Genomic DNA, 21,839 nt, shown 5'->3' with positions numbered 1-21,839 from the left:
GCAGGGCTCCAAGGTCTAGACCAGGAAATGCCCGAGGGACAACCCGCAGACCAGAAGCTCCCTCCCCTCCTCCATCATAGTCATTCACTTCCGCTGCACCTACATGTTGTTGTTAGTTACCGCTGAGTCAGCTCTGACTCATATGACCCCAAGTTACACAAAACGAAACATTGCCTGGTCCTGCACTATCTTCACGATCATTGGCATGGTTGAACCCATTGTTGCCGCTATTGTGCCAATCTGTCTTATTGATGATTTCCCTCAGTTCTGCTGAGTCGCTACCAAACATGATGTCCTTTCCTAGCAACTGGCTTTTCCTGATGTCACCACCTGTCTGTCAGTTTGTTGTACTGCGGTGGCTTGCATGTTGCTGTCATGCTGGAAGTTGGTCACCCACAGTGGACACATTTCTAGGAGGAAAGGCTTGGCCATCTACTTCTGAAAAGTGGCAGGTGACAACGTTATGGAAGCCCATAAATACCACCTTCTAATGGGGATGGGAGAGAGATTCCTTGACAAAGGAGAAACCATTCTGATAGGAAACTTGAACCTTGAGTTGATGAATATTGATCCTAAAGAGACTGTCTTTAAAAACCAGAAGAGACCGAGTTCACTTCAACTGTTTTTCCTGTTTGAATCTAACTGTGATCCTAACATTAACTTTTAACATGTCTTATAAGGCTTCGTAAGCATTAAATGATCAGAAAGCACTCAACTCGGGGCTTGGCATGTGCTACATGCCGAATAAGAGAAATGAACAAACGAGTTGCTACTGAGTCGATTCTGACTAATGGTCACCCCATGTGTGTCATAGCAGAACTGCGCTCAGTAGCGTTTTCAATGGCTGTGATTTTTTGGAAGCAGATCACCAGGCCTTTCTTTTGAGGCACATGCCATTGAATTTGAACCACCAACCTTTCACTTAGTAGCTGAGTGCCTTACCGCTTGTGCCACCCAGGGACTCCACATGCTGAATAAATGTTACAATTCTTTCCTTTTTCTCTAATGCTGCTTCTTCACCAACTATAATACACTGACATTATCTCAAAGGGCTGAGGTACAGAAAAAGGACATTTCTCACGGTGAGTGTAAAATTTATGTTGGCCCTGTCTCACATTTTCACCAAGGAGAGACCTTTGCTGACTTGCCTGACTTCTTCTGTAGTTGGGAATTTCCAGGTGGCTTCTAGAAAACCAAGCATTGTGCACTCTAATTAAAGGTTCGGAACCTTTTCTCTGGCATCTCTGCACCTGCCCACAACGCTGCTAAGGGAACCTTAATCTGTTTACCTTTAATCCATCTCCCAATGGGCCAGGGAAGCCTGACAGCTTTCTGTAAGACCAGGAAGGAAGGTGCTGGGCCTGCCCTCCCGTCAGGCTGATGTGGGGTTGGCAGGAGTTGAGAGCAGAAGTCACCCCCTCAGGCTAACAGGGCAGGCTCCCAGAAACACTCCCTGTTGGCACATCTGGGCCACAGTAATCATCTCCTGCTCTCCTTCTGATTGCCTGAGAATGGCACAGGCTTCGTTTGTCTCCATCACTGCCTTGGGCTGCCCTGCCCAACACAGACCTTGCATTTCTGTGTTGGCCGCTGGCTCCTGGGTCTTTGGTTAACCTACTTCATTGTGCTTCACTCAGGTGAAAACTCTACTTTCAGGTCTGATGACAGACTGGGCTGGAATGGTGTGGATGCCTGACATGGATCAAATGCAGTCTGTCCTGAAGGCAGGGGGATGGACAAAATGACCTCTAGGGAATCCTGTTGGCCTGCAGATTATACTACATGTGGTATCTTTTTTTTTTTTTAATAGATTATATTTTTTAGAGCAGTTTCAGGTTTACAGAAAAATTGCACAGAAAGTACAGTGCATTCCCATTTACCCTGGCTTCTATCTCCACAGCTTCCCCTATTATTAACATCTTGCCTTCCTGTGGCACCTTGTTACAATATTGATACATTATTATTATTATATTATATTGATATATTATTATAATATTGATATATTATTATTACAGTATTGATACATTATTATTAAGTAAAGTCCATAATTTACGTTAGAGTTTCCTCTTTGTGTTGTCCAATCCTATGGGTTTTGACAAATGCTTAATGTCATGTGTTTACCATTGCAGTATCCCACTGCCCTAGAAATGCCCTGTGTTCCACCTATTTGTTCCTCCCCTCCTTCCCCTGATGCCCTGACAACTGCTGATTTTTCACTGTCTCCAGTTCTGCGTTTTCCAAAATGTCATATAGTTGGAATCATGCAGTGTGTAGTTTTTTCAGACTGTCTTCTTTCACTTAACAAAATGCATTTCAGATTTATCCATGTCTTTTTGTGCCTTGATAGCTCATTTCTTTTTATTGCTGAATAACGACTCTGTTGTATGGATGTATCATAGTTTGTTTATCCATTCACCTATTGGAAAACATCTTGGTTGCTTCCAATTTTTGGCAGTTATGAATAAAGCTGCAGTAAACATTCATGTGCAGGCATGTGGTGCCTTTTTAAACCCTTCGTTACTGAAATATTATATATATATATATAAAGTTTTATATATCATAAATATTCAGCTTGCTGAATTTTTACAAACTGATCCACCCATGTAATCAGCACGCAGATCAAGAGAAAAACATGGTCAGCTCCAGAAGCCCCCTCATGCTTCCTTCTAGTCACTATTATTAACCACTATACTGACTTCTAAAGACAAATATTTTGCTTCTGAACTTTGTATAAGTGGAATAATACAGTATATTTCCTTTTGTGTCTGACTTCTTTTATTCAACATTATGTTTGTAAGATTAGTCCATATTGTGTGTAGTCGTAGGTTGTTTATTCTTATTGCTGTATAACGTTTAATATTCCATTGGGTGAATACACCACAGTGTATTTATCCCATGTATTATTTCTAGGCATTTGGATAGTTTCCAGTTTGGGACTATTGTATGTAGTGCTGCTATGAGCATTCTTGCATTTTTTTTTTTCTTTTTGTGGACATATATGCATTTCTATCAAGCATATACTTATATGTTTGATGGAGTGGCTGGACCATAGGGGATGCCTACGCTCAGCTCTAGTCAATCTGCTAAGCAATTTTACCAAAGTGACTGTACCACCACCACTGTGTGAGAATTCTTGATTCTCCAAATTTTGGGCAGTGCTTGGTATTTTTCATTTTTGCAGTTCTGATGGGTGTGTAAAGCTATTGCATTGTGGTTTAATTTGCATTTCCTTAACGATTAAGGAAATTGAACACCTTTTCACATATTCATTGGTCACTTGTTTATCCTCTTTTATGAAGTATCTGTTCAAGTCTTTTGTTCATTTTTAAAAATTGGATTGTCTATTTCTTATGGATTTGTAGGAGTTCTTTATAGCCCATGGTATATTCAATATTATTTGCCAATACCACAATTCAAAGACGTCAATTCTTCTTTGGTCTTCCTTATTCACTGTCCAGCTTTCACATGCATATGATACAATTGAAAATACCATGGCTTAGGTGATGCACACCTTAGTCTTCAAGGTGACATCTTTGCTTTTCAACACTTTAAAGAGGTCCTTTGCAGCAGATTTGCCCAATGCAATGTGTCTTTTGATTTCTTGACTGCTGCTTCCATGGCTGTTGATTGTGGATCCAAGTAAAATGAAATCCTTGACAACTTCAGTCTTTTCTCTGTTTATCATGATGTGGCTTATTGGTCCAGTTGTGAGGATTTTTGTTTTCTTTATGCTGAGGTATAATCCATACTGAAGGCTGTGGTCTTTGATCTTCATCAGTAAGTGCTTCTAGTCCTCTTCACTTTCAGCAAGGAAGGTTGTGTCATCTGCATTATGCAGGTTGTTAATGAGTCTTCCTCCAATCTTGATGCCCCGTTCTTCTTCATATAGTCCAGCTTCTGGGATTATTTGCTCAGCATACAGATTGAGTAGGTGAGATTGATAGGTGAATAGGTGAGAACAGGTGAGACTGAATGGTGAGAGGATACAACCCTGAGGCACACCTTTCCTGACTTTAAACCACTCAGTATCCCCCTATTTTGTCTGAACAACTGCCTCTTGATCTATGTAAAGTTTCCTCATGAGCACAATTAAGTGTTCTGGAATTCCCATTCTTCACAATGTTATCCATAATTTGTTATGATCCACACAGTTGAATGCCTATGCATAGTCAATAAAACACGGGTAAACATCCTTTGGTATTCTCTGCTTTCAGCTGGGATCCATCTGACATCAGCAATGATAGCTCTGGTTCCACGTCCTCTTCTGAATCCAGCCTGAATTTCTGGCAGTTCTCTGTCAGTATACTGCTGCAGCCGCTTTTGAGTGATCATCAGCAAAATTTTTCTTGCGTGTGATATTAATGATATCGTTTGATAATTTCCACATTCGGTTGGTCACGTTTCTTGGGAATAGGCATAAATATGGATTTCTTCTAGTCAGTTGGCCAGGAAGCTGTCTTCCAAATTTCTTGGCATAGATGAGCGAGTACTTCCAGCACTGCATCCGTTTCTTGAAACATCTCAATTGATATTCTATCAATTCCTGGAGCCTTGTTCTTTGCCAATGCCTTCGGGGCAGCTTGGATTGCTCCCTCAGCACCATCGGCTGGTGATCATGTGCTACCTCTTGAAATGGTTGAACGTCAACTAAGTTTTTTTTGGTATAATGACTCTGTGTATTCCTTCTATCTTTTTTTGATGCCTGCGTTGTTTAGTATTTTCTCGATAGAATCCTTCACTATTGCAACTCGAGGCTTGAATTTTTTCTTCAGTTCTTTCAGCTTGAGAAACGCTGAGTGGGTTCTTCCCTTTTGGTTTTCTATCTCCAGCTTTTTGTACATGTCATTATAATACTTTGTCCCCTTGAGCTGTCCTTTGAAATCTTCTGTTCAGTTCTTTTACTTCATCATTTCTTCCCTTTGCTTTAGATGCTTAACATTCAAGAGCAAGTTTCAGAGTCTCTTCTGACATCCATCTTGGTCTTTTCTTTCTTTCCTGTCTTTTCAAAGACCTCTTGCTTTCTTCACATATCGTGTCCTTGATGTCATTCCACAACTCATCTGGTCTTTGGTCAATAGTGTTCAACGCGTCAAATCTATTCTTGAGATGGTCTCTAAATTCAGGAGAGATATACTCAAGGTTCCATTTTGGCTCTCGTGGACTTGCTCTGATTTTCTTCAGTTTCAACTTGAACTTGCATATGAGCAATTGATAGTCTGTTCCACAGTAGACCCCTGGCCTTGTTCTGGCTGATGATATTGAGTTTTCCATTGTCTTTTTCCATAGATGTAGATGATTTGATTCCTGTGTATTCCATCTGGCAAGGTCCATGTGTATAGTCGCCGCTTAAGTTGGTGAAAAAAGGTATTTGAAATGAAGAAGTCGTTGGTCTTGCAAAACTTATCATGCGGTCTCCAGCATTGTTTCTATCACCAAGGCCATATTTTCCAACTATGGTTCCTTCCTCTTTGTTGGATATATGCACACAAATACCTTTTTCCATTCTGTGGTCTGTCTATTCACTCACTTAATGGTGTCTTTTGATGAACGGAAGTTCTTTATTTTAGAGTAACAAGTCACGTGGATTTTTAAGAATAATATCATCAACAAACACTTAACATGTTACCGTGTCCTCTTATGCCACGTTCACTCAATTCTCACATTGGCATATTTTTAACTGGGAAAAACAAAGCTTAGAGAAATTGAGAAACTTTCCCAAGTTAGATAACAGCAGAGTCAAAGTTCAAACCCAGCTCTTCCTGCTCCAGAGCCTGTGTTCTGTGATCTCTGTTTTACTACAGAGGGTACCAGTTAATATCCTGTGGATAGTATCTAGTCCTTGATGTCTTTTGTTTGACTTGCACAATTTTTTTCAATTGCATTAGTTGCCAACATTTAAAAATAAGGAGATTCACATGAAAATAAAGATTTCAAATTTTTCTTGAAAAATTGTCGCATTTGGACACATTGGTCTCATTTTCCCACATGTCACCTGGAGCTGGTGGAGCCCAGTAGTTAATGCTCCCTGTAGGTGGGCCTGAGCTCTCTAGTTCTCTATGGGAGATGCTATGTTTGGTTACACCTGGCCTGCTTGAGTCATTGTTACCTGGCTCCTGTGGGCATCTGAATTTTCAACTATGCTACATTGATTTCCTTAAATAGCATCATTGATTCTTTTCCCTTCTTTGTTCCATCCTTTCTTACCTAAATGGATTCTCTCTGCCTCCCTTCCCCATGTACCTAGGCTGTTGTTCCAGGAAACATTTCATTCTATTGTGCATGGGATCAGCATGAGTCAGGGGCCACTTGATGGCAGCCAACAGCAACAACAGGCTTTTGCTTAGGCTCCCTGTCCACCTCTCTGGCTGGCAGTATTTTTACTGGTAGGGAATAGACAACTGCTTTTTTTTTTATGTAAGGTAGTTATAAGACCCCCTCAAAATATTCTACCCCTTCCTTTAAAAGGTAGAGACATTGCATCTTATAAGACTGTTGCTGGATTGCAAATGTTTTCCTGGAAGAAATGACAAAATACATACTCTGTTTTATGGCCAATAAGGTTTAATTACAGGAGCCTTTGTGGTGTAGTGGTTAAAGCACTTGGCTGCTAACTGAAAGGTTGAAACTCACAAGCCACTCCATGGGAGAAAGATGTGGCAGTCTGCTTGAGCAAAAATTACAGCTTTGGGAAACCTATGGGGCAGGCAGTTCTGTTCTGTACTATGGGGTCTCTATGAGCCGGAATTGACTTGACAGCAGTGGGTTAGGTTTAAGATTTAATTTATCAGTTTGGTTTCCTAAGCACATGTCTACGGGACAATGAGAGAAAAGCTATGTCAGTTCTATGGGTGTAGAAAGTAGTTAGAAAACCTCGTATCTCTGGCTGAATGCCTCAGCTAGGATGCTATGATGTTGCAGCTGGAAAATAGCACAAGAGTAGGGCAGGGCCCAAGGGGTGTTTTCTTTATGCTGAGGTAAAATCAATACTCAAGGCTTTGGTCTTCATCAGTAAGTGCTTCAAGTCCTCTTTGCTGTCAGCAAGCAAGGTTGTGTCATCTGCATATCATGGATTGTTAATAAGTCTTCCTCCAATCCTGATGGTGTTTTCTTTTTTGTATAGTCCAGCTTCTCAGATTATTTTCTCAACCTCTAAATTGAATACGTATGGTGAAAGGATACAATCCTGACACACACCTTTCCTGATTTTAAACCACGCGGTATCTCCATGTTCTATTCAAATGACTGCCTTTTAGTCTATGTACAGGTTCCACATGATCACAATTAAGAAAATAAAAATTCTCACAACTGAACCAATAAGCAACATCATGATAAATGGAGAAAATATTGAAGTTGTCAAATATTTCATTTAACTTGGATCCACAATCAATGCCCACGAAAGCAACAGTCAAAAATTTCAAGTCACGTATTGCGTTGGGCAAACCTGCTGCAAAAGACCTCTTTAGTGTTAAAAAGCAAAGATGTCACTTTGAGGACTAAGGTGTGGCTGACCCAAGCCAGGTGTTATGGATTGAAAATACGTGTCAGCTTGGTTAGACCGTAGTTCTCAGTATTTTGTACCCTGCATTTTGCGATCTGATGTAATTATCCTACATGTTGTAAATCCTAACCTCTATGATGTTAATGAGGCAAGATTAGAAGCAGTTATGTTAATAAGGCAGGATATGATCTATAGGATTATGTTGTATCTTGAGTCAATCTCTTTTGAGATGTAAAAGAGATTAAACAAGTGAGTAGAGATGGGGGAATAGACATGCCAAGCTACATTAACATCATCCAGGAGCAGAAGCTCAGAAGAGACAAGGACCCTCTCCTAGAGCTGACAAAGAGAGAAAGTCTTCCTCTAGAGCTGGCACCCTGAATTTGGACTTCTAGCCTCCTAAACTGCGAAAGAATAAATTTCTCTTTGTTAAAGCGTGTGATATTTCTGTTATAGCAGCACTAGAAAACTAAGACAGCATGGTATTTTTAGTTGCCTTTTCATATGCACGCGGAAGCTGGACGGTGAATAAGGAAGACTGAAGAAGAATTGATGGATTCGAATTATGGAGTTTGTGAAGAATACTGAATATACCTTGGATTGCCAGAAGAATGAACAAATCTGTCTTGGAAGAAGTACAACCAGAATGCTCATTAGAAGCGAGGGTGGGGAGACTTCATTTCACATACTTTAGACATGTTATGAGGAGGGACCAGTCGCTGGAGAAGGACGTCATGCTTGGTAAAGTAGAGGGTGAGCGAAAAAGAGGAAGACCCTGAACAAGATGGATTGACTCAGTGGCTGCAACAATGGGCTCAAACATAGCAACAATTGTGAGGATGGTCCAGGACTGGGCAGTGTTTTGTTCTGTTGTACATAAAAGATTGCTATGAGTCAGAATGGACTCAATGGCACCTAACAGCAACAACAAACAGGAGGTGGGTGGGTAGCTATGTGTGATCATTTTCCAACTCAGCAAATTTTCCCTGTGTAAGTCCCTTGCCCTCCCATTTCCCCTTCCTCTTGGAAGCCCCTCTTAGAAGTCAGTAAAACTCACTGGTGGTGCAGTGACTAAATGCTTCACTGCTAATGGAAACATTAGTGGTTCAAACATACCAGTAGCTCCATGGGAGAAAAGACCTAGCGATCTGCTCCCATAAAGATTACAGCCTAGGAAACCCTATATGGCAGTTCTACTCTGTCCTGTAGTGTTGTTATCAGTCAGAATCAACTCGATGGGACATAACAACACAGAACTCTGTATAATGTAGAAGGTTAAGGGCTGGACTCTAAAGTTAGACTCCCTGTATTTGAATGTTGTCTGTGCTGCTTACTAGTGTGTGACGTTGGGTTAGTTCATCGTTTTGTACCTCAGTTTCCTCATCTATAATTTAACTATAATAACATTAAAAAAAGTACCTCATAAAGTCATGAGGACTAAAACATGAGTTTTTTTTTTTAATTTTTATTGTGATTTAAGTGAAAGTTTACAAATCAAGTCAGTCTGTCACACAAAAACTTATATACACCTTGCTACATATTCCCAATTGCTCTCCCCCTAATGAGGCAGCCTGCTCCCTCTCTCCACTCTCTATGTCCATTCCACCAGCTTCTAACCCCCTCTAACCTCTCATCTCCCCTCCAGACAGGAGATGCCAACATAGTCTCAAGTGTCCGCCTGATCCAAGAAGCTCACTCCTCACCAGCATCCCTCTCCATCCCATTGTCCAGTCTAATCCCTGTCTGAAGATTTGGCTTTGGGAATGGTTCCTGTCCCGGGTCAACAGAAAGTCTGGGGGCCATGACCACTGGGGTCTTTTTAGCTTCAGTCAGACCATTAAGTCTGGCCTTTTTATGAGAATTTGAGGTCCACATCCCACTGTTCTCCTGCTTCCTCAGGAGTTCTCTGTTGTGTTCCCTGTCAGGGCAGTCACCTAGTTCTGGTCTCAGGCTGATGTAGTCTCTGGTTTATGTGGCCCTTTCTTCTTTTGGGCTCATAATTACCTTGTGTCCTTGGTGTTCTTCATTCTGACTTTGGTCCAGGTGGGTTGAGACTAATTGATGCATCTTAGATGGTGGCTTGCTAGCATTTAAGACCCCCGACGCCACTTTCCAAAGTGGGATGCAGGATGTTTTCTTAATTGATTTTCTTATGCCAATTGACTTAGATGTCCATTGAAACCATGGTCCCCAAACCCCTGCCCCTGCCATGCTGGCCTTCAAAGCATTTAGTTTATTCCAGAAACTTCTTTGCTTTTGGTTTAGTCCAGTTGTGCTGACCTCGCCTGTATTGTGTGTTGTCTTTCCCTTCAAGTAAAGTAGTTCTTATCTATTATCTAATTAGTGAATACTCCTCTCCCACCCTCCCTCCCTCCCCACCCATAACCATCAAAGAATATTTTCTTCTCTGTTTAAACTATTTCTCGAGTTCTTATAATAGTGGTCTTATACAATATTTGTCCTTTTGTAACTGACTAATTTCACTCAGCATAATGCCTTCCAGATTCCTCCATGTTAAGAAATGTTTCACAGATTCATCACTGTTCTTTAGCGATGCGTGGTATTCCACTGTGTGAATATACCATAATTTATTTATCTACTCATCCGCTGATGGGCACCTTGGTTGCTTCCATCTTTTTGGAATGGACATGGGTATGCATGTATCTGTTCATGTAAAGGCTCTTATTCCTCTAGGATATATTCCAAGGAGTGGGATTGCTAGATCTAATGGTAGTTCTATTTCTAGCTTTTTAAGGAAGCGCCAAATCGATTTCCAAAGCGGTTGTACCATTTTACATTCCCGTCAGCAGTGTATAAGAGTTCCAGTCTCTCCACAACCTCTCCAACATTTATTACTTTGTGTTTTTTGGATTAATGTCAGTCTTGTTGGAGTGAGATGGAGTCTCATTGTAGTTTTGATTTGCATTTCTCTAATGGCTAATGATCATGAGCATTTCCTCAAGTATCTGTGAGCTACCTGAATGTCTTCTTTAGTGAAGTATCTGTTCATATCTTTTACCCATTTTTAAGCTGGGTTGTCTTTTTGTAGTTGAGTTTTTCCTTCTCCAAGGCTGGGAAGATGGCTATAGGCGCTCAACAGGGGCCATCTCAGGCCCAGGGAAACCAGCCGCTGAAGCCTGCTTGGGCGGGGTGGCGGGGCAGTAAAATATGCGCTAGTACTTAGGTTTTGCCAAGAGCGCCGTTCTTTGGTTATGGAGGTATGAGTAGGCTGTGTGGCTGGCTGTTTCTCCCTGAGGAAACTGCAGCCAAAGGCTACTACCAGCCCTCCACAGCTGCTTCCAGGAATGGTGCCTGAGGGCTCCCGGCGATTCAGGTCCGGTAACTCCTCTCTGCTTCCGAACTCTCTCCTCCTCCCCGCCCCTCAGTTCGTTTTCTAACCTTGCATTTGATGTTCAGGGCTCCTAGCTTACCAAAAATATACTCGTTTCACTTGTTTTTTCAGATCTTTGTTGTAAGAGGACTTGCTGGAAGAGTCTGTCTATTCTGCCATCTTGGCCCCGCCCCCAACAGGAGATATTTTTAATGTTCTTAGAACAGAATCTGACAAATAATACACTCTCAATAAGTAACAATTGTTATTGGTGCTGTTACACTGGCAAAAACATTAGACATGTAGAGGGTCAGACAACAAGGCATTAAATTCTTGGTTTGCCATGCACTAGTCGTATGGTCTTGGACAAGTCTATTCACGAGGTGTCAGTTTTCTCCTCTGGAAAAGATGCTGTGAGGATTAGAAGTGTGGTTAAACAATACAACCAAAGTGAAAGCACCAGGGCGGTGTTTGGCCTGCAGCTTGTATTTACTACATTTCATCTCTTTCCTGCCTTCTTTCATTCCCTCTTCTTCCAGTCGTGAGTAATGCAAACTAGCAAATGGGTGAATGTGAATTGTAATGAAGTCCCTGCTTTCATTCTTGATATTGGTAACTCGTGTCTTGTATTTTCTTGATTAGTGTGACTAAAAGCTTATCATTTTTTAAAATCTTTTTTCTGTTGGTTATCTGTTTTCAATTTTATTGATTTCTGCTCTCATTCATATTATGTTTGCTTTGGATTGCTTCTGCTTGCTTTGGATTGCTCTTTGTTTTTGTAGTTACTTAAAGTGCAAGATTAAATTATTATTGCAAACTTTATTATTATTTTTTTATTGTGGTAAAATGTATGTAAGAAGACATTTGCCATTTTAACCATTTTTGTGTGTACAATTCAGTGACATTAATGGTGTTCACCATGATGCGTAGCCATCACCACTATCATTTCCAACTTTTTCTTGCTTTGTAATACAAGCATCCAATGCTATAAATTTCCCTCTAAGCATTGCTTTTATAGCATCCCTCAGATTTTGATATGGTGTGTTTTCATTTTCACTCAATTGAAAACATTTTCTAATTTCTGTTGTGATTTTTTCTTTGACCCATGGGTTTCTTAGAAGGGTGTTGCTTAATTTCCAAATAGTTGCTAAAAATCCAAATAGGGGATTTTTTCCAGATATCTTTCTGCTGTTGGTTTCTAGTTTAATTCGATTGTGGTCCGAGGGCATATTTTTAAAATTATTTCAGTCCCTTTAAATTTGTTGAGATTTGTTTTATGATTCAGAACATGGTCTATCTTGGTGAATGTGTATTGAAAAAAATGTATATTCTGCTGTTGTTTGGTAGAGTGTTCTATAAACATAAGTTAGGTCAAGTTGGTTGATAGTGACTTCTATATCCTCACTGATTTTATGTCTACTTGTTCTCTCAATTACTGAGGGAGAAATGTTGAAGTATCTAATTTATACTTGTGGACTTGTCTAGTTTTTATTTCAGTTCAATCAGTTTTTACTTCATGTGTTCTGAGGCTGTGCTATTAGGTGAATACACATTTAGGATTATAAATTGGCTGTAAGTCTTATCTTTGTTCATCCATATGTAATGTTTCTTTTTACTCTGGCCAAGTTTAAGATTTTCTACTTCCATCTTTGGTTTTCAGGAATTTGATTATGCTGTGTTTAGGTAGGTGGGTTTTTACTCTTGTTTTTGTACTTATTCTGCTCTGAGTTCTCTGAGCTTCTTGGAAGTGTGGTTTGTTGTTTGTCATTAATTTTGGGAAAAAATCTTAGCTATACTCAATTCAAATATTTCTTCTGTCCTATTCTGTTTCTCCTGTCTTCCTGAGACTCCAATTACATGTATGATAGACTTTTTGGTATTGTCCTACAGCTCTTGAATGCTAGATTTTTTTCCTTTGTGTTTTAGTTTGGATAATATCTATTGATTTTATTCAAGTTCATTGAGTCTTCACTTAGCTGTGTTCAGTCTCCTGATAAGTCACCCTAATGAAGAAATTTTTCATGTCTGACATCATTTGTTGTTCTTGTTTCTAGTATTTCTATTTTGCTTATTTGTATTTTCCATCTCTTTGTTGACATTTTCAAATTTTCATGCATATTGTCCATCTTTAATATTACAGTCTTCTTTAACATACTAACTCTAGTTATTTTAAAGTCCTATTTGATAATTCTGACATCTGGATCAACTTTGCTTTTTTGTTAATTGCCTTATTTCTTGACTTTTTTTTTTTTTTTTGGTATCTCATATTTTTTTCATTGAATGCCAGACATTGTGTGTGAAAGGGCAGAAGAAACCGAGGTACATAGTATTGCTACCTGGAAATAAGCATGCCTCTTCTTCTGTCAAGCCATTCATGTTGGGGGTTGAATCATTCTAGTCAGAGATTAAGCTGGGTTGGGATTTCGCTGTTGCTAGAGTCATCTTCAGTGTACCACAGACTTCAGATTCCTTCAGCGGTGGGCTGTCATTACCTTGTGCTTCATGTGGGCTCTGGAGTGCTGGAAATTTGTTCCTGTTTCACTTTTGCTTTCAGCAGTTCTTACATGCCTGCGCCAAAAAAAGAGGTCTCTCTCCATGATCCTGCCCCTCCCAGTAGCCACCTGCTGTTCTATGTTAATCGGTGCTAGGCTTAAGGTGGAGCTGTAGGGTAAGGGGCTTTTGTTGCCTTGCCCACCCTCAGTCTTAACAGGCCATGTGCTCCTAGGCTTCAGGGATGGGGCTTTATCAGCATTCCTGAATCCCCCTCACCCCAAACTCTGCCTTTTATTTATGGAACTCATTGGGTGGGTCTGTTCTCCCCAGAGTAACAGACTTCTAATTTGTAATTTTGTAGGATCTTGGGCCCAAGTGGGTTTCTTGCCCATCCACCAGGGGCCAAAAAATAAAAATAAAAAAATAATAAAACTAGTTTCTGGCTAGGTGATTCAGCCTCATGGTGACCCCATGTGTGTCAGAGTAGAACTATACTCCGTAGGGTTTTCAGTGGTTGATTTTTTGAAAGTAGATCACCAGACCTTTCTTCCAAGGTGCCTATGATGGACTCAAACTGCAAACCTTTTGGTTAGCAGCTAGGCTCTTTACCATTTGCACTACCCAGGCACTCTCCACCAGGGCAGATGCTCCTATATTCAAACTGTCTTCTGGCTCCAGAGGTAGTGGATCCTTACCTAGGTCCAAGGATTGGGACCCTTCTACCATTTGCTTAAGGCTTTTAATTTGAATGAGACAAGGGCCTGGGAAATGGGTGGACTGTCATACCCATATGTTACTAAAGGAACTTTCTCTGGTCTTGCCCATTATCTTTCTCAAGAGTACTAGATAGAGACTAAAGGAAAAGAGCTTGTGAATGAGGGCAAACTCCTCTTGTGTCTGGATCCTCCAGTTATTCTAAATTACATGTTGGCCCACTCTTGGCCTCTCGGACCTTAAAGAAAAATTAGCTGTTTTCTTCTTATCCACTTTTTTGGTGACTGCCTCTTCCACCTAGGCTCTAAGATAAAACTGTTCATATGTCCCATCTTTCCTTGAAGGAGTTTGTCGTTTTTTGAAATTCAGTTCACCTGATTACCTTACAACCTCAGCTCCCTGATAAACCAAAGCAAAAAACCAAACCCGTTGCTGTTGAGTCAATTCCAACTCATAGTGATCCTATAGGATAGAGAAATACTGCCCCATAGGGTTTCCAAGGAGCACCTGGTGGATTTAAACTGCCAACCTTTTGACTAGTAGTGGTAGCTCTTAACCACTGTGCCACCAGGCCTCCAGCTCTCTGATGGACTCAAGAAAAGTTATGACTTCATAGATTATCCAGATTTCTCTTGTGGGAGTGGAAGCAATGTTCTCTTGCTGCTTTCTACATCCTAAGAGGAAGCAGAACCTCTAGTTGTGGATAAATAGATTCTATTCCATGTTCTTCTAACTCTTTCATACTTTCATCAAGAGTGAGATGAGCTCCCACTTCCCCATTGTGTTTTATGCGAGAGACTTGAGAAACAAAGTAGACTGCTCCTCTGTAGACAGCATATTTCTCACCAGAAATCTATAATCAATATTTATCTGAAAGAAGAATCTCATTTTAGAGGCTTGGTATGATAATTTACTGAATTTATGAACTGGGGATAAAAAACATATAGGTTGGTGAATTTTCTTTTTAAAAGAAGTTCTTTTATTATAAAAGTAATTCATTGACAAAGTAGAAAAGTTGAAAAATACAAACGATAAAAATAAAGGAGTTAAAAATGCACATAATACCATCATCCAAAGAAACCATTACTAATATGTCATTGCATTTTCTCTAGTCTTTTTCTATGAATGTCTGTATGTTTGTTTTTGTGTACATGTATACACGGGCAAATATATGTTCATGTACTTTCTTTAAATAAAAAAAATAAGCTAGTTCAAAAAAGGTGTGTTTTTCTGTGGGTTGAATTTCTTTGGTACTCATGAAATGACGATGTGTTCTCCATGTTTGTTACTGGTAAAGATACCAAAATTTGTGGTACAGCTTTAGTTTGCTCTTTGGGCTGAATTCCTTCTCACAGCTATTTGTTTCATGTGAACAGTCAAGACAGGTGTGTATATGTGATTCCAGTGGAATGCCCTTCATTGTGAAAAGGGCCAGTTGTTGATTCCTTCTGCTGAGGTCCACCCCAACCCATGCAACTTCCATCCCTTTTTATTTATGCTGCTGACCCATTATTAGGTTTAGAACAAACAGAAATGAGGAAAGTATATGATACATCCTTAATATATGTCTTATTTTGTTTTATTTCTTTCTTTTCCAGAAAGTATTTTGGAGAAAAAATTGGACTGTATTTTGCCTGGCTGGGATTATACACGTCATTCCTCATCCCATCTTCTGTAATTGGAGTGATCGTGTTTCTTTATGGATGTGCAACAATTGAAGAAGATATTCCCAGGTAAGCCAGTTTTAAAGAAAAAGCCTCGATTTCCATATGTTAGTAATTTGGAGTTTCATCCCAGTTTGCAAGTACATTTCACACGTCTGCTTCCAAAGTCCTCACGCTCTTTCTCCTTCCCTTACCACACACATAACTTCCCTCTAGATATAGGTGTGGGAGCTACGGAATCTGGGAATGGCTTCAGAACAGTGCTGGGCATGGTCCACATAATTTTCTGGTCTGGCTCTTATCCAAGGCCAGGATCTGATGTGGGCAGGTTGATATTAGCTGTTGGAAAATAATGTCCGAGAAATGCTTCTCTCAACTTCATGATTTTGTTCTCCGGTTTTCCATAAGACCCAAGATAGTCGGTAGAGTAGGGCTGGGTAGAAATTGTATGTCTGTATAGTCAAACACAGTTGGAATAAAATGCTGTGAAGCCGTCTGCAGGAGCAGGCAGCTCTGAAACAGGAAGATTCAGTCTGTGGTTCAGGAAACCAGAAACTGCAGGATGTGACAGGCCCCATGGCCGGGCTCTTGGAGAGCCAAGAGATAGAGCAGAGATTGGTCAGTAGGGTAAAGAGAGCCTAAGAAGAAAATAAGCAATTAAAATAGCATCCTTTAGGATTGACAGTGTTACATATTAGCTGAGTGACTACATAGTTTCCTCGCTGAGTCTTAGTTTCTTCAGCTGTAAAATGGTAGTAATAACAACACCTACTTCAGGGTATTGTGTAGATTTAGAGAGACAGTGTCTGGCACATAAATAAAAGCAAACAAACAAACAAGAAAACAAACCCATTGCTTTCTAGTCAATTCTGACTCATAGCGACCCCATAGGACAAGGTAGAACTGCCCCATAGGATTTCCAAGGAGTGGCTGGTGGATTTGAACCACTGGCCTTTGGTTAGTAGCCTGAGCTCTTAGCCAGTATGCACACATAGCAGGAGATTAATAAATAATTGTTGAATGAATCAATATATGTTAGAGATAGAGTATAAGGCACAAAGGAGACAATCAATATTTAGAATTTAAATGTCTTGCCATCTTCAAAACTGTCCTGGCAAACCGAAGCATGGTAAGCATATTTTAATGCTCTGTTTGTAGCTCAAACAAAAAAGAAAAAATTTACTATAAGCCTTCTAGGGTGCCTCAAGGAATCCAACGATGGGCATGTGATTGGCCTAAGGAACACTGGAAGGAGGAACTCCTTCTATTTATTCCCTGTCTCTGATGCTTTCTAGTATTTATTGGCATCACTGGAGGTTTTCTCCATTTGGATGTAAACACTGCTGCCAGTAGCTCATGGGTGTTATATTTTAGGGCTTAATACTTGCTGGGAGAGCAGTAGTGGTTCAGTGGTATAATTCTTGCCTTCCATGCAGGAGACCTAGGTTCAATTCCCAGCCAGTGCACTTCAAGCCCATTCACTACCCTTCTGTCAGTGGAGGCTTTCGTGCTGCTGTGATGCAGAGCAGGTTTCAACAGAGCTTCCAGACTAAGCTGGTTTAGGAAGAAAGGCCTGGTGATCTACTTCCAAAAATCATCCGTTGAAAACTTATGGATCACAACTGTTTGAGCCACACCTGATCATGGGGATGATGCAGGACTGGGTAATGTTTCATTCTGCTGTGCATGGTCTCACCAGGAGTCAGCAACAACACATTCTATTGATCCAAATGAAAAAGTCCTATTGGCTCAGCTTGGCTTTGGTGGATGCCCTGGACCTGTCAGTTGTGGCTGTGGGACAAGATCACACTGTGGCAAGATGGTGTTTCCTCACCATGTGAATGAGGATACTGGACAGACTGTGGGTACCCACTGTAGTTGGGGATAGTAAAGGGGAAAGTAATAGCCATCCTAAAGGGCTGCGATTTTTTTTGAGGAAAGGGTGTCCACCAGTGGACAGGAATCACATGACTCTCTTCCTGCCACGGTGTCAAGCTATAGAAATGGCCTTGCAAATTAGATAAAATGAAGGCGGCATTGTCTTCTGCCAAAGTTTAGAATAAACTTAAATATCTTGGTGTGAAAGACAAGGTTTAGATATTTTTGTGTATAAACCCCAGTTGTCATCTGTCAAGTGATATTGATTGTGAGTTTTGGAACCTTTATCACAGGAGAGAGGCTGTTGGGGTTCTGCCTTCCCCAGGCCCTCTGGCAAGAGGGAAGAACCAGTACTTATCCAATACTACCTTGAGCCAGCATGGTGTTGGGTAGTTTTTGTGTACTAGTTTCTTTGATCCTGTAAGGGATCAAAGTTGTAAACTCTATAAGATAGATATTATTATTCTCACTTAGTAGGGATGGAGAAGCTAAGTGTGGCCACATAATTTGCCCAAGTTCACACAACTAATCATTGCCAGGACTGGGATTTGAGCCCTATTGCCCTCTCCTTGAAAGTCTTTACTTTTTCCAATAAGCTGTAAAGTCTTCCAGGGAACTCCTATCCTTTGCAACAGCCTGGTAGCTTCAACTGGGCTTGACCAGTAATCATGGTTTCTAGAAAACATGGTTCGAGTGTTTTCCTTGCCCAGTTGTGATCTTTAGAGATTGGGGCCTCAGGTTTATGGAAACAGTGGAAAACCCCATACTGTGTGTAGACAGCTGCCAATAGAATGGGTCCAGTGCCAGTATGCTGGCTTCTATCAGGACTTAGAACTTCTGCCCTGGTTCCCCACATGCGAAAACGCGTGATGGTGGCCACTGTGGCTGGATGTTACCATGGCCTACACATGCCGCAAAGATATATGTCTGCACACATGCATGCACACCAAACATTCACACACACTCATGTATGTGTAGGTGTATATACATGTAAACTGTAGTCGTTAACATTGCAGATGTATCATATTGCCTGTCAGTGTATACGGTGTTCTAGAGACTAAGACTAGTGATCCTTCAGCGGGTTGTGGAACCAATTTAATAGGTGTTTTTTTTTAATGAGCTAGAATAAGACTGGAGTCACTCAGTGAGTGGTGTAAACGGTTAGGACTAGTAGTTGAAAGTTTGGTGGTTCGAATTCACCCAGAGGCACCTTGGGAGACAGCCCTAGCAATCTACTTCTGAAAGGTCATGGCCTTGAAAACCATATGGAACAGTTCCACTGTGTACGCATGGGGTTGCCATGAGTTGGAATCAACTTGATGGCAACTAACGACAGCAACGGAATAAGATGTAGGACAGAATAGAATGAAATAAAATATTGGTATTCATCACAGGTGGGAAGGATAAGTATTGTTTCATGAAACTTTACTTCAGTTATATAGGTGTGTTTGTGGGAAGTGAATGTGTACATATTTACATACTAGAATGTGATATATTATTATTATTTTTTAAATGTGAGTCATAGTCTAAAAAGCTTGAAATTGACTGCTTTAAAACTGAAATTCTGATTGTCAGACTCAGGGAAGGATATAACAGATCAGAAAGATAGAAATAACAGAAAAAGATTAAACATTTTATGTGGAATTTTTTTAAAAAAGAACTTATTGTTAATCATAGCCACATAAATCCATCAAAATTACAAGTTCTACGGGTCTGATGAGAAGCTCACTAAACACCACTCCTCATCAACGAAGGAATATTCTCTAAATCCCAATACTGAGAGTCTAAGCAAATTCATGCTCTTTAAGTGTCTGTCCAGAGCCCTGGCAATCTGCTCCCATAAAGATTATAGCCTAGAAAACCCTCTGGGACAGTTCTACTCTGTCACATGGGGTCACTATATGTTGGAATCCACTCAATGGTACTGAACAATGTCTATCACCCACTCCTAAAAACATGACGAAAAACTTGCACTGTTCGCAGGCTTATCTTAGAGTTACTAATTTTGACATCAAACCTGGAATTTCCTATGCATATACATTTTAAAAAACAGTTTATTTTGAAATATAGATTCACAGGAAGTTGCAAAGATAGTGCAGAGAGACCTAGTATACCCTTCATTTAGCTTCCCCCAATGGTTACATCTTACAGAACTGTAGCACACTATCAGATCCAGGAAATTAACTTTGGTTGTCTGGAATTTTAAGTAGTAACTTTGATATGTGAGATATAAACATTGTTCGTAATAATTCCACGAGTCATGATGTATCTGTAGAACTTTTCTCTATTTACCAAGGGATTGGTTTCGTTTGTTAGGTACCTGCTTGTGTGGCTAAAGAAGATGAGAAGATTAAAAAAAAAAAAAAAAAAAGCTGATGAATCTATACCATATTGAAAAAAAAATGGTTAGTTTAGGCCTGGGACCTTAATAGAAAATGATATTTTCTAAAATAATTTTTTCAATAATTGCCTCATTGCGCCTTCTCCCTTTGTGTTAGCACAGCCCTGTGTCACTGAATTTGTGAGCAATAATTCACTCATTAAAGACACCACTGACTTTGGTGTCTTGGTTCAACTGATTCATCAGGTTATTTATCAATCCTCTTATGCTTCTTAGAAAAAAAATGATGGGTTGAAGAAATACACCGTTAAATTTATAGCCACCAAAACCCATAAACCAAACCCATTGCCGTCGAGTCGATTCCGAGTCATAGCGACCCTATAGGACAGAGTAGAACTGCTCCATAGGGTTTCCAAGGAGTGCCTGGCAGATTCAAACTGCTGACCTTTTGATTAGCAGCCGAACTCTTAACCACTACACCACCAGGATTTCCTTTATCGCCACAGTTACTCCCAACTAGAAATCTGTGGATCATGCAGCTAGCCTACGCATGATTTCAATTGTAGATGGGCTTTCCTCATCTTTGGTCTTGTTTAGAGGCTGCCTCCCTGAGGGAATACAAAGTCATTTTAATGTCATCTTGAGGCAGAGTTTCTCCAGAAATTTACACTTTCTTGGAGCAAAAAGAAAAAACAAACCCAAGTTCTCCAACACATATAAAGCATTCTGACTTCAAATTGAAATGATGTGAGGAGTATCCATGCTACAACGGCTGCAGTTTTGTACAAATGATTGATGGTCAACTGTGCTCTAATTTAGAAACCAATAATTTACACAGACTAATGTTTCAGAGTGCTTTGTATCAAGTTAGTTGCTAACGATTTCTTCATTTTTGACCTTTTAGCATTGACTAGTCTTGGCTAGGATTAGATTGACTAAGATTATCCATCTTCCTAGTCTACACATTTTAAAAATAAACAAAACCTGAACAACAAAATGAAGTCCCTTTGAAAGGTGGCACTGAGGAACTCGTATGTACTCAGATACGACTTAAAAGCAAGAACTCTTTGCCAGAATATATTCAGACAATCATTTTTCTGCGTGAGTCTGTTTTTTAAGACGGTAGTCTCCTCTTTGAACATGGTAATGCCTTCTCAACTACACAGTGAACACTTGTTTGACCCCGTAAGACTTAAAATAAGTCATGTTCTCCAGTTACCAATAAGAACATGCCCAGATGGAAATAGCACAGCTGAACTTGTTAAGATATTACTATTTAACATTTTTTGATGTGAATGAGTCATTTTATTGACACTCGCCAATGGAGAGCATAGCGGCGAGTCAGTGGAAGAACTAAGATTTATCCTCAGAGACCTAGATTTTCCATTCTCTCACACAAAAGGCCTTTCCCTGATGTAGACTTCATAGCTCATTAAAAACAGAAGCCTAAAAACTGAGACATGACAGACAGTGACAGCCCCTAGTAAATCTCCCAACCTTTGTCTTCTTAATAAATAAACCTAAGCATCCCTTTGGCTTCATAGGTTCCATCTCAGCACTTGCTTTAGGACCCAGGGTACCAGCTTCCTAGCACTGGTCAGGGACCTCTCACTTGCCAGCCATGCTCTGGAGCACCCTCTGCTGACTTTTTCAGTAGAAAACACAGCTGTGCTTTCAGCTCAGGGTCCCCTGCCTCTCCCCATCACTGGGTCTGCAGCCGTTCCACGGGAACAGCTAATGCTTCCTTTTCATGAAGTCTTGAGGAGTTTCTCTGCCCTTTCCCCTTGAACCAAGAGCTTAAGCATCCACCCATTCACCGAGGGGAATATTACATACCAGAGTGATGATTTCATTTGTTTTCCTACAAGTGTAATGTGTTGACGAATATTGGGGAAGCCATTTAGGGCTAGTAATTCTTTG

General features: G+C 40.3%; 1 protein-coding gene across 1 annotated transcript in view; it reads left to right on the top strand.

Moving 5' to 3' along the window:
* ANO2 (anoctamin 2) overlaps positions 1–21,839 on the top strand; it is a 377,551-nt gene that overhangs the window by 162,575 nt on the left and 193,137 nt on the right. Inside the window, exon 10 of the mRNA XM_049882253.1 lies at positions 15,635–15,769. Within this exon, the coding sequence (XP_049738210.1) occupies positions 15,635–15,769 (135 nt within the window). The remainder of the gene's footprint in view (positions 1–15,634; positions 15,770–21,839) is intronic.

Source organism: Elephas maximus, chromosome 4 (genome assembly GCF_024166365.1).
Source record: "Elephas maximus indicus isolate mEleMax1 chromosome 4, mEleMax1 primary haplotype, whole genome shotgun sequence".
In the NCBI taxonomy this organism is placed as follows: domain Eukaryota; kingdom Metazoa; phylum Chordata; class Mammalia; order Proboscidea; family Elephantidae; genus Elephas; species Elephas maximus.
This window is presented reverse-complemented; position numbering and strand designations above follow the sequence as displayed.